At 43.2% G+C, this 13,011-nt stretch overlaps 1 protein-coding gene across 1 annotated transcript; it reads right to left on the bottom strand.

The window, feature by feature from the left end:
• Positions 1 to 8,062: 8,062 nt before the first annotated feature.
• LOC148341765 (uncharacterized) lies at positions 8,063 to 12,063 on the bottom strand. Its single transcript, XM_088288599.1, has 2 exons — positions 11,735 to 12,063; positions 8,063 to 10,118 (listed from the first exon to the last, which is right to left on the bottom strand). The coding sequence occupies exons 1-2, from the start codon at positions 11,856 to 11,858 to the stop codon at positions 8,524 to 8,526; spliced, it is 1,719 nt and encodes a 572-aa protein (XP_088144725.1). The 5' UTR covers positions 11,859 to 12,063; the 3' UTR covers positions 8,063 to 8,523.
• Positions 12,064 to 13,011: the final 948 nt, after the last annotated feature.

The following is a 13,011-nucleotide window of genomic DNA, read 5'->3' as shown; positions in this document are numbered from 1 at the left end:
AGGATATGCCATGTTCGTAATAGTAGTGAAAAGTGATGAACAATATTTTCTTTTATTCAAGACGACGGAACTACGGCAAAATTGGCCGGCTGTTTGATTGAATAAGGAAATGATTTCTCGTCTGTGCCTGTGAAAGCTGGCGGAGACGGATTCGGTGTCAATCATGAAACTTGGTCCCGACCAGTTTAGTGAGTCCCAGGGGCAGTTATCTGTTATTAAGATAGTTATCGTTATCGCTCTCTGTAAAAGTAGTCAAAATAAATAACAACAACGGTCCGTAAGCAGTCGCCTTTTTGCGCTCGCATCCCGGTCCTTACCATAGAAACACCATGGCCTTCATGGGGAGCGTATCTATGTTCCCCGGGTCCTATGTTCCCCGCTTTGTATGGGACCGGGGAATATAGGACCCTTTTTCTAAATATAAGTCCGATGTTCCCTGCTTTTCCCCAAAAGGGTCCTATGTTCCCCGCTTTCCGCCAAAAGCCTTGAAATTGTGTTGTAATTCATAATTAATCCTTACCTCCCGGCTAATCCTCATCTCCTCCTCCCACCCTCCCCCTCTGTCTCGCCACGAAATAATCAAAAAGCCAGTGCGCGCAGTTATGCACGGATACATGACATGACATGACAATCCTGCAGCCGTGATCCCGTTCCATGCGCACTTTGCAGGTCTGTTTTAGTGGGCAGTCTTTTATTATTCTATTAGGTTTTATAATTATAAATAGTTTAAAGACGATCAGACATTTATGTCTAAAAGCCGGTCTAAGGAACACGCATGTCCCCAGACATTTGACTCATTATTATTATTATTATTTATTACTGATTAATGTTCTTATTAATTCCTTATTTATTTTTAAATCTTATTTTGTGTTAAAAAATAAAAATAAAGACATTTGAGAAGATTAGATTTTTTTTATTTTTTTTCTTGCGGATAACCTGATGCGGCCCAGCCTCAGCCAGAGTCTGCCTCTAGTGGCCCCAGGTAAATTTAGTTTGAGACCCCTGGTTTAGACCTTTCCATAATATCTGGCACCACAGTGGTGATACTTGAAGTTAATGTCAGTTAAGTGGAGCGGTTGCGCTGTTTTTATGAAAAAAATACTCACTTAAGGGTAGGTTCTTTGTAGAGGGGATTACAGAGTTACATTTGGGACAAAATTTACTTAACAGAAACTGTCCTCACTTGAGGCCGAGGCCAGACCTGCTGCATGATGGTCACCGGCTGAATGGGGACACCTCAGGTGAGATTGGCCGTGCCATGCATCAGATATTTCTGGCCCGTTGGGGTCGATGTTGCTGTATCTTTCAGGTGGGGAGCGGAGGAGACAGGCCTGGTCTATGTGGCCAGGGCGAGGCGTGAATGGAGTGAGACTTCCGGCAGTGACCCATCCAATAATGTCGTCACTACACAGCTGTTCTAGTGGGCCGTCCTCAAGGGCGTGTCCCTTGCGGTTGCAGACATCATGCGAACAGTCCATCAATGAAAAACTGCTAATCAGTCTAAGTAGAATGCATTTGTTACACAATTTTACACAACATCAGAAAAGGAAAATATGGGATTGGATTAAGGAGCGCTACTAAAAATTGTTGTACTTGCAGGTTTAGGAGGCCAAGAGAGATTAAAAAGGGGGAGCAGCTAAGGCAGCAGCCGATGCATGCGGCTCCCATTGCACCTGCTCCTTCCAATTTTGCGGCTCCTAGGCAAGGTTCGGGTGACGCGGCGCCACAGCAGACTGGCTGTCCATAGCAAGGCGGTCAACGAGGTCGGGACTGCGGTAACAGAGATAGGGTGGTTATAGACGGGGGTTGTGAGTGGGGTGTGCTCTTGCTGCGGGGTCACTGGGTGATGAGCTGTCCATACCGAGCCACTTTCTGGAATGTGCCATCCTCGGGTCCGGTGCCATGCCTGTCGCCCAGAGCTCCACCAGTGCAGGGGGCGCCACCGTTACCCACTCCCAACGCACTCTTGACACCAACCCGCTGGTACCGCATTTCATGACAGGGGGCCGCGGAGCTTCAGCGTTCGAGGACTGGCAGGTCCCTGCATTCCGGGGACGGTGGATGAACAAGTTTTCGATGGTGCTTGATACTGAGGCGAGATATTCCACGCGCTGTGAGCTCCTTCCACACCTCCCAGTGAGCAACAACTCTATCCTCCTTGAGGACTCTCGAGATTGACTGAGTCACTGCCATTGACTGAACAAACACTGGAATTCGAGTGGCATTTCCGGATGGGACTGAACTTGACTGTGCATATCCTTCGTAGGGAGCATATGTGGTGCTCTCCTCCATTCCAGTGGCTGAACTGAAATATCTGAGGGCAGATCGGAAACCTGGTTCTCCATCCTCCCGCGTTGGGTATGCCCTGTTCCTGCTCTGGTCTGAGTGGTGTAGCAACCTCCACCCATTCAATTCACCAATTGACACATTACATTGTACATGTGATCACACACATGATTTGGTTTTTCAAAAATGCATTCATCCAAATTTAGTCATGAGTACATCTTGCATTAGAATTATATATTTGTCTACCGGCGTTGCCTCGCATGCGTGCCTTGTCCCTGAGCAGCGGAAATGGTATGAATTGTTTACTTTCGCCGAGCCACAAATCACATTGAATATCGATGTGCGTCGTCATACTAAAGAACTAGGCGCCATAGTTGTTGAATACTCCGCGTCACTATCAGGATATCATACTTCAGCACCCACTACAAATTCTTCGGTTTTGGGAACATCACTAAATTTCTAAATTTCCAGAGAAGGGTCACTCGGAAGAGGTAGTTCTGTGTTTGTGTCTCTGTTAGAGGAGTTGTGGTCCCAGGGCTTGACTGATTTGGGGCTCGGCTCCGCGATTGTTTTTACTGTCTCTACACCCTTCCCCAGTTGACAGAATCAGTGTGGGCACGGCCTCAAGGTGGAGGGAGGCATTCGGGAGGCAATAGGAGGTGAAGACTGCAGCGGTCTTTGGAGCTGTCTATGTCTTGGAGAGCACCTATTCTTCCCGTAAAAAAAAAAGGTTTAATTTGGTATCTGCGTTATTATAGTTTTAGGATTTTTTATTTTTTATTTTATTTTTATATTTCATTTGGGTTGCTTAAAAGATTTGACAAAAAACGGTCAAAATTGGATCGTTGGCTCGGGGCTTAATTGGTAATCTCTAAACACAGTTAGATATTTGAACTCAGTGAACTAAATTTTATTTGATTCAGGAATGATTCTCCCATGTTGCGAAGCCAAATTCTAATATTGTGCTATATTAGCTGGATATCATTAGGACATTAATGCGAACCAACACTGCTGGATTGTGGTGATTATCAGCAAAACTAAATTCATACGTTGGAGAATTTTTTCTGGGGGCAATGCCTGTGAGGATGAAACGGTCTAGATTATATTCGAAGAAAGCTTTTACAACAGTCTGGGAATTGAAATAGATATAATATTTGGTGGGTTTACGTTATATTATTCAAGTGACTGATACAAGCTTCACAAATAAATTGAAAAAGGTGATCGAATACAATTAATTATGGTATTATTGCGATTATTTAGTTAAGAAATTTAATCGCGGGACGGCACTAGTTTATTTGTTACTTTTTGTTGTCTAATATAACTTTGATTGGGATCGACCCCACTAGGGGGTGGGGTCGACAGGGGGTCATTTTATATTTTTCATAGTATATTTTTTGCTGCATGCATTTTTTGGAAGGATTGTATAACGATTGCTGGCATTTTAAACACTTACGGGACAGAAGGTCAATTATTTAATTTAGCAGGACGCTTTTAGTATATTTGCTTCTACTCTATGAGACTGTTTTTTAGACAGACGGAGTGGAGACAAAAATTGTGATGTTACAATACCACTGCAACCAGACGGTCATGTACGAGGAACGGGAGGACAGCTCGGATAGGTTGACAGACGCACAGGGGATATTGTTTTATAAAATTTGTGACCAAGACCCCAAGGTTGGTATATGTGCGAAATTATTCAATCTCACAATTGATTTGGAGAATTCAAGGGTTTGATAATGAGGTGGCCAAGCAAAATTTTACGTGTTTGAAATTGAATGGAACAGGACAGACAATTGGACAAATACCGTGGGATTGGTGTGAAACGAATGTGTCTCTTCCAGCAGGACCCCCGCTTTCCCGCGCAGACGTCTGGTTGTGGTGTGGTGGGAAATTTCTATATGACAGGCTGCCGACCAATGCCTCTGGCAGGTGTTCCCTGGTGACTTTAATTATGCCGGTGAGTGCAACACCTGTAGATTTGGACCAGTTAAAGTGGGATCAATTCAATCAAGTCGTCCCGATGTCCGGTGTGGATAGACAAAAAAGAGGCCTGAGAGATTGGTTACGATAAGCGTGCCAAGAGGGATCCCGGAAAAATACAAATTAGCAGACCAAATTGCATCAGGGTTTGAAAGCATTTGACCCCAAACAAAAATGTGGATTGCATAAATTATATTCATTACAACGCTCAGAGATTGAGTAATTTTACTACAGAAGCTTTAGAGGCGGTACATGAACAATTGTCAAAAACTTCATTAATGACGTTTCAAAATAGGATTGCTTTAGATATGTTATTGGCTGAAAAACAAGGAGTGTGCGGGACATTTTGGGATCAATGTTGTAGTTTCACACCAAACAACACGGCACCGGATGGGCGTCTCACCAAGGCATTGGAAGGTTTGCAAACTTTGAACAAAAAGATGAAAGAACATTCAGGTGTAGATTCGGAAATGAGGTCAGGATGGTTGCATGTCTTTGGTAAATGGAAAGGTCTGATTAGCTCTATATTAATCTCAGTGGCAGTATTTACAGCTATTATGGTGCTTTGCGGATGTTGTTGTATACATTGTATCTGTCAGGCTGCGGGGTCGTCGCGGTAGCGGGCAGGACCCAAAGAGGCAGGGAAGCCAAGGCAAGGTAACTTGGAGGGAGTTTATTAAATGAACAGGCAGGCGAACGAGGAAACTGGACAAACCAGAACGAGGCGGGGTGCGAAAATAACGAAGGATAAACAGAAAGTGACTAGACTGAAACAGCGAATAGAGGGTGTAGCTGGAGCAATGCACCGACGCTGAGCTGTCGGCACGGGGTGGTTAAATAGTCCATTGATTCGGGGAGCAGATGGGAGTCAGGTGTGCGCGGCTAACGGGGAACAGGTCCGTGGCTGGTGGGGACGGAGTGCTGGGGGGAAACGCCCCTACTCAACTGACAAAATAAACAGAATGAAGACATGGCAGGGAGGTGAAGAAAAAGAATAACAAAAAACACTGACATGACCAACACGGGTCATGACAGTACCCCCCCCCCCAAGGGACGGATTCCAGACGTCCCAAACAAGGCAAAAAAAGAAAAAGCAAAAACAAAGTCCAAGACGAGGATGGGCGGAAGGGGTCGGGAGGCGGGACCACAACCCCTGCTCGAGGCCGGTCTGGGGGATGTCCGGGAGGCCAGACCAGCGAGTCTTTTCGTGGCCCTTCAGGCGGCCGTGCGGGTGGCCAGATCAATACGTCCCACTGTGGCCATTCAGGGGGACGTCCGGGAGGACCTGAACGCCACATGGAGTCCGCTGACGAGGCTGAGACGAGAAGCGGCGGCGGGACGCCGGATGCAGCAGAGGCAGGATCTCGGGGCGGCGGTGGGCTGGCGGGTGCAGCCGAGACAGGAACCCGGAGTGGCGGCGGTCCGTCGGGCTGATCGTGGAACGCCCCCAAGAAAGGAACTTGGAGCGGCGGCTGATCGTCGAGCGCCGCCGAGACAGGGGTGGTTAAATAGTCTATTGATTAGGGGAGCAGATGGGAGTCAGGTGTGCGCGGCTAATGGGGAACAGGTGCGTGGCTGGTGGGGACGGAGTGCTGAGGGGAAACGCCCCTACTCAGCTGACAAACTAAACAGAATGAAGACATGGCAGGGAGGTGAAGAAAAACAATGACAAAAAACACTGACATGACCAACGCGGGTCATGACAGTATCAGGTCTCCAACAGTTATAAGCCTTGAACGCACCTTGGGCCCGCTGCCACTGGGTGGCAAGTACATGATGATCCCCGTGTCGGGCCCACAGCCAGTTCCTCTGGCAGCCAGCAGGTCCATGGGGTTCGGCGGAGTCAGTGGTAATGGCCTCAGTTGTCTGAGGCCATGAGAGGGAATACAATTTTTATATATCATTCTACATTTTTATTTTTTACTGTTTTGATTATTTTTCTATTCTTATTTTTGTGGGGGTGACGGCCTCAGTTCGCTGAGGCCATGTGAGGGATTAAAGGATTTTATACAATTGACTACAAGTTTATTCAGTTTAGTGCAATAAAGATATGTACTGATTGTGCTTTAATTCAATGTACAATAAAAGGTCAGGGCAGGCTGTGTGAAGTGCATAGGTGGCAGATGTTTTGTGCAGGACGAGCCGCACGTCGGAGAACTGGGTGAGCTGACGCGGAAAAGTTCCAGACATCAAGGACATCCAGGTGCTGTTGTGTGAGATGGTCAGACGGTCGACCGTGAGAGTGGAATAACAGATCGAGTGGCTCATGGGCAGTTGAGCGCATGAACAACTGCCTTGGCGCGCGCACATGGGAAGAGCTGACCCGCCATCATGCGGGGTGAAGATATCCAATAAGAGAAAGCTCAAGTTAGTTGCAGATGACACATAGCAAATAGGAGACTAGTCTTTGATGTCTTTGCTTTGTTTTGTTGAAATGTATAAATGATCCTGGGCAACTCGGGCGGGGCGTCGTCCTCTGTTGGGTACAGGGACGCGCAGAGCTGTAATGGTAGGAACCGAGCCCCAGGCTTTGTATTAGATCTCCTGTTAGAAATAAATCCGCTCCCGTGTGAAGTTGCCGGCTTCCTGGTCATTTCTTTCTCTCAAAAACGAGTGTGCATAATTGTTGTATGAATGAAGGTCGTGTTTGGTTAACCATTAATGGAGTCAGATAATTAATTCGAACCATTTTGGTAAACTTTTGGTACAGATAATAGTTAAGATTCCAACAATATGACCAAACATTTTAGTTCATAAATATGAACTTGACAGATGTACTGAATTTTACTTTTGTTGCTGGTTTTGTTAAAACATCTGACACCATGTCGTCGGTTGGACAGTATTCCAAATGTATTTCCCTATTACTAACAGTTGACATGATAAAGTGATACTTTATGTCAACATGCTTGAACCTTTGCCTTTTTTTACAGGGTTTTTCGCCAGCGACGTGGTTGTGAATTTTGAATTAAAATACGTCACTGTTTTATGTCCTAAATGTTAGTGTTAAAAATTATTACAGTGTTGATATAAGGACTTAAATATTTCATGATAAATGCAGAAAAAATATATTTTTGTTTGAAGATTCCACAGTTCCTGTCAAATAAATTTTCATCTTCCTGTGTGCATCAGTATCTTCCCAGCACTTCTCCCACTGAGATCACTCTGCAGACTGACCCAAAAGACAATTTATTTTCCAGACTATCTCATTGATCTTCCCTTACTGCTGAAAATTCCACAACAATCTGGGGTCAGACGTGGGATAGCTGATGATCCGCCGGTGAAATTCAGGGATGCTCGCGTGGGGCCACCCGGGTCCAATTCAGACAGCAGCAGCAACGAACTGCGTGATGCGAATCATCTCCTCAGTGGTGACAAATGAACGCTGACTCCAGTCGCCATCAAGTTGCCAACTCCTGACATACTAAAGCCATTGAGAGAAACTGAGTCTATTTGCATTTCTTTCTGGTTCCTTTTATAGTTTAACTTCTAGTTCAGTTTTTCACCTTTTCACAGCATAATGAAGGCCAGTTGAGCAAGTGGAACAAGTGATTTTATTGATGATTGTGGAAGGCACTGATTGCATAAGCACAGTTTCTTCTCACACCTTTTCCATTAGGTACGATTAAAAAGACAACTGAAAAGCATAATGTTAACAAATGTTGTTCCAGGCAAAGGCAATTAATTTCATTTACATGTTCGATGTAAACACACACACACAAAAACTCATCACTCAGACTTAATGGTTCTTCTGGCAGTGATCACATTGGCTTAATGTCAATAAAAAAGCTTTGCAAAATTCAAAACATCATATTTTATTCAAAATCACATTTACATCTTACCACAAAGAGACAGTTCCTTCAGTTTTTTGTCTTTTTTGTTAGCTTCAAGGATCGCTGCTAATCTCGCCATCACAATCGTGTGTCTCAGCATGCTGTTTAGTGGCGGATTTTTTTAGCACAAACGCTGCAACTGAATGGCTTTTCTCCAGTGTGTGTTCTTGGGTGGCTTCTTAAATACGACTTTTGAGAGAAACTCTTGCCACAAACTGAGCAGGAAAAACGGTTTTCACCAAGGTGTGTTCTTCTATGTTTTGTTAAAGCCCAGTTGTCAGAGAAGCATTTTCCACAAACAGAGCATGGAAGAGGTTTTTCTCCAGTGTGTGTTCTTGAGTGATTACTTTCGAGAGAAACATTTACCGCAAACCAAGCAGGAAAAAGGTTTTTCTCCACTGTGTGTTCTTCTATGTTTTGTTAAAGTTTATTTTTTAGAGAATCCTTTGCCACAAACTGAGCAGGCGAATGTTTTTTCTCCACTGTGTGTTCTTGTGTGACTTGTGAAATGTGCCTTTTGAGAGAAGCTTTTGCAACAAACTGAGCAGGAAAAAGGTTTTTCTCCACTGTGTCTTCTTGTGTGACTTGTGAAATGTGCCTTTTGAGAGAAGCTTTTGCAACAAACTGAGCAGGAAAAAGGTTTTTCTCCACTGTGTGTTCTTGTGTGACTTGTTAAATGTGACTTTTGAGAGAAGCTTTTGCAACAAACTGAGCAGGAAAAAGGTTTTTCTCCACTGTGTGTTCTTGTGTGACTTGTTAAATGTGACTTTCGAGAGAAGCTTTTGCAACAAACTGAGCAGGAAAAAGGTTTTTCTCCACTGTGAGTTCTTGTGTGTTCTGTTAAATATGGCTTTCTCCAGAAGCATTTTCCACAAACTGAGCAGGAAAAGGGTTTTTCTCCACTGTGTGTTCTTGCGTGGCTTGTTAAATGCGACTTTTGGGAGAAGCTTTTACCACAGACTGAGCAAGAAAAAGGTTTTTCTGCAGTGTGTGTTCTTGTATGTTCTTTTAATCGTGACTTCAGAGAAAAGCTTTTCCCACAAACTGAGCAAGAAAAAGGTTTTTCTCCACTATGTGATGTTGTGTGTTTAGTTAAATTAGACTTTCCAGAGAAGCTTTTGCCACAAACTGAGCAGGAAAAAGGTTTTTCTCCAGTGTGTGTTCTTGTGTGTTCTGTTAAATTTCCCTTTTCAGAGAAGCATTTTCCACAAACTGAGCAAGAAAACGTTTTTTCTCCACTGTGTGTTCGTGTGTGGATTGTTAAATTAGACTTTTGAGAGAAGCTTTTGCCACAAACTGAACAGGAAAAAGATTTTTCTCCACTGTGTGTTCTTGTGTGGCTTGTTAAATGCGACTTTCGGGAGAAGCTTTTACCACAGACTGAGCAAGAAAAAGGTTTTTCTGCAGTGTGTGTTCTTGTATGTTCTTTTAATCGTGACTTTAGAGAAAAGCTTTTCCCACAAACTGAGCAAGAAAAAGGTTTTTCTCCAGTGTGTGTTCTTGTATGTTCTTTTAATCGTGACTTTAGAGAAAAGCTTTTCCCACAAACTGAGCAAGAAAAAGGTTTTTCTCCAGTGTGTGTTCTTGTGTGTTCTGTTAAATTTCCCTTTTCAGAGAACCATTTTCCACAAACCGAGCAAGAAAACGTTTTTTCTCCACTGTGTGTTCTTGTGTGTGGTTTTAAGGACAGCTTTGAAGTTAATGAGTCAGTGTGACATGCCCTTTCACCTTTGGCTAGCCCATCATCATCATCGTCATGAGCGTCTGATAATGTGTCCTCATTATGTGCTTGTGATGGCCCCCGGTGGTCTTCGTCACCTTCTGTTGTCACGTAATGACTTGGGCTGCTGCTTGTAGGCTCTGCCCCTCTGTTGTCCTCACTCACATCCTTGTTTTCATCTTCAGTCTTTATAGGGAGAACGTTCACTGGTGACTTGTTGATCTCCTCCTCCTCCTCCTCCTTTTTGATGTGAGTCAAGTCTGGCTCCTCTTTCACAGAACGGAGATCGTTTTCACTGACGTCTGCAGGACACAAAAAGACAAACAATAAGACCAATACGTACTTGATTTTTAAAAAAAAAGAATTAATATTCTGTGTTTTATTCACTAAAATTTATCAACCGCCTTTGAGGTTTCGTTGCAGTGTGCACATTTTTCAGAGTCAGGCAGAATTCCTTTCATAAGGAATTGCTCGAACAAGATATAAAAAACAGAAAATGTAAAATGTTAAATAATCAGTTCAAATTTTATCCAAAAAAAAGAAAAAAAATGGAGTTCACCCCCCACTATTGGTTATTCTTTGGTTTTTATTTTCTGCACTGATTTCATTTGGCATAAACAAATGTTCGGCAAACCGACAAGTAAAAGGTGAAGGATTGTATTACGAATACTGGCATTATTTTAAACACATGCGGGACAGAATGTCGTTTATTAAAGTTAGCAGGTTCATATTTACTAAATATTTTAAACATGGATGAAACAAGAAGCATTTATCAAATGAAACTAGAAGCATGGGTCACAAGAATGACTGGGATTGTAGGCCTGATGTTTACTGATTTCTTATATTATTCTCATATGCTAAATTTATAGTACTTAGTTGAAATGTGTGAAATTTATTGAAATTCTCAGTAGTGAGAACAAATTTGCACACATAGCATTTCCTTGAGCTGCCCTCACACTGACAGCACTTCATGGACAAAGACGAAAAAGCACATTCTCCACATTGGCTGTAGAGATGCAAACATACCAAATTGGGCACTGCAGGACTCACACAGACGCTATCAAAAAAACACATTCCGAAAGACAGAACAATTGGAGATCGGAGCACATGCACATACGCATACACACACAAACATATACATACACCTGCTCATACACGCGAACATATACACACATACACTTACACACGGACACACCCTTACACCTGCACATACACATGCACATACACGTATACCTGTATATACATGTGCACATACACACGCACACATGCACACCAACAAGATTACAGAGGAATGCCAGCGAGGAGAGAGACGGAGAGACTGCCCGCCGGAGAAGGCCAGCCTTGGCGTTCCAGTCTTGGGGACCAGACCGGAATCAACTATCCAGACGATGACTAACCTGGGGAGGACCTTCCCTTGGACGTGGACCCGTGTCGTGGGAGGGAGTGAGGACGACCGATTCAACCGATTCAACCTACATGACCCTTGACATAAAAAACTCCTATAAAGACTGAAGCTGGGCTGAAAGATGGGGCGCATTTTTCGACTGTGCTCGCCCGAGTGCAGTTTTCTCGTGAGATTAAGAAAAAGCCGCCCAGATGTCTTTGAAGTATTTCCTTAACTCCAGAAATTGAAGAAACTAAATATCGGAACTCTAATCAGTTGTTGAGTCTTTATTTGACCCTTTTCTTCTTGAGTACAAAAAACGAACACGCATTGGAGTAAGTTTGGCGTTCAAAGGTTGATTTACGAACTACTTCTCATTTCCACGGTGACACAACTCCAACAAAGGCAACATTTAAAAATAAAATGACAATAACAGTGAACGCATTTCCCCAAACAACTTAATGTTGTGATGCATATTTCTAACGACAGAAAGTCGTTCTTTCCAAAGCAAATGAGAGGAAGACGTGTACAAACCTGCTTTGAGTGGCACAACACGAGGCTGCTTGCTAACTTCGCCCAGCAGTTGAAGATGTTGCTCGTTCTCTTCTTTTATTCCACAAAGTTCCTCTTTGTACTTGGGTGTCGTTCTTTCACACATATTCAAACGCCAATCCCAAAAAATCCACACTTGATCTCTGCTTGGCGATGAGTCATGTGCCTCTTTTCGTTAGCGGCTAGCTAGCTAGCTAACAAGCTAAGCTAACTACGCCGAAAAGCATCAACGCGTGAAGATGAGGTTATCGGGACACAAAGACTTAATGAATTATGTCGTCGTCCTTTAGAGTAGCACTGGAAATCCTGTGAGAAAATTACAGTCAGTTCCACACTAAATCAGAAGAATTTAGCGGTGGTTGTTTTTATTTCGGTGTGGACGGATCGGTGGATGTGGTCGAGGCCCTTCGGAAGCTGCGCGCTTGCTAATGACGTCATGCTTTAAGCACGTATTTTTTAAATATATTTCTTTACCTCTGCGTTTGTTTTTTACCCATGGCTGTTCTATTTTAATATATATTTTATATATTTTAATTCGGTTGATAAAAAAAAAACAACTAAATTAACGCCACATCGGCGAGTCATCTCTCGCGTCACTTCCGCCTATGCCCCGAGAAGCCGCTGCTGCAACAGCACTGGGACGTTTACGTTTCTCCTACCGAACTTGCAACAATGCTGTGGTTCAGTCGGGCTGCAAGATTGTATGAATATAATGTCTGCATATACTAGCAGTGCTTCTCAATTATTTCACGCCCGCCCCTACCAAGAAGAAAAAGATTCGCGCCCCCCACCACCATTTTTTTTCTGTCTTTGTATATTGATGTTAGATTGTCAATAAAATATCCCTTAACTAAGCTAAATTGATAAGAAATACAATTTCGAGAACGATTATCGCAAGCATCTCGAAACTCAGTACTCTGTTGTCCAAATATTGATGAGATGATAAATATTTACTAATATTTGTTTATGTGAAAAAACTTTATTAACATTAACAAACCAAACACAGTTATTAATACGTACAAAATATAGAAAAGACAAAAAGAAGAGCCAGGGCGATTTTAAACAAAACATCTATATATATTACAAAGCAACAGCTTTAGTATGTATACGCGACATTTTTTTTTTTTTTAATTTATGGTTACTATGTGGCAGTCGGAATGAACACACACAAATATCAAGCTGCACAATATGTATCAGCAGCCATGTCTGATGTGTCAAATTGGCTAGAACGTTCTCACTTACATCTTAATGTATCAAAG

Source organism: Idiotropiscis lumnitzeri, chromosome 2, assembly GCF_059441095.1.
Source record: "Idiotropiscis lumnitzeri isolate Australia: NSW breed Sydney's pygmy pipehorse chromosome 2, RoL_Ilum_1.0, whole genome shotgun sequence".
NCBI lineage: Eukaryota > Metazoa > Chordata > Actinopteri > Syngnathiformes > Syngnathidae > Idiotropiscis > Idiotropiscis lumnitzeri.
Note: the sequence above shows the minus strand (reverse complement) of the source record. Positions and strands in the feature narration are given on the sequence as shown.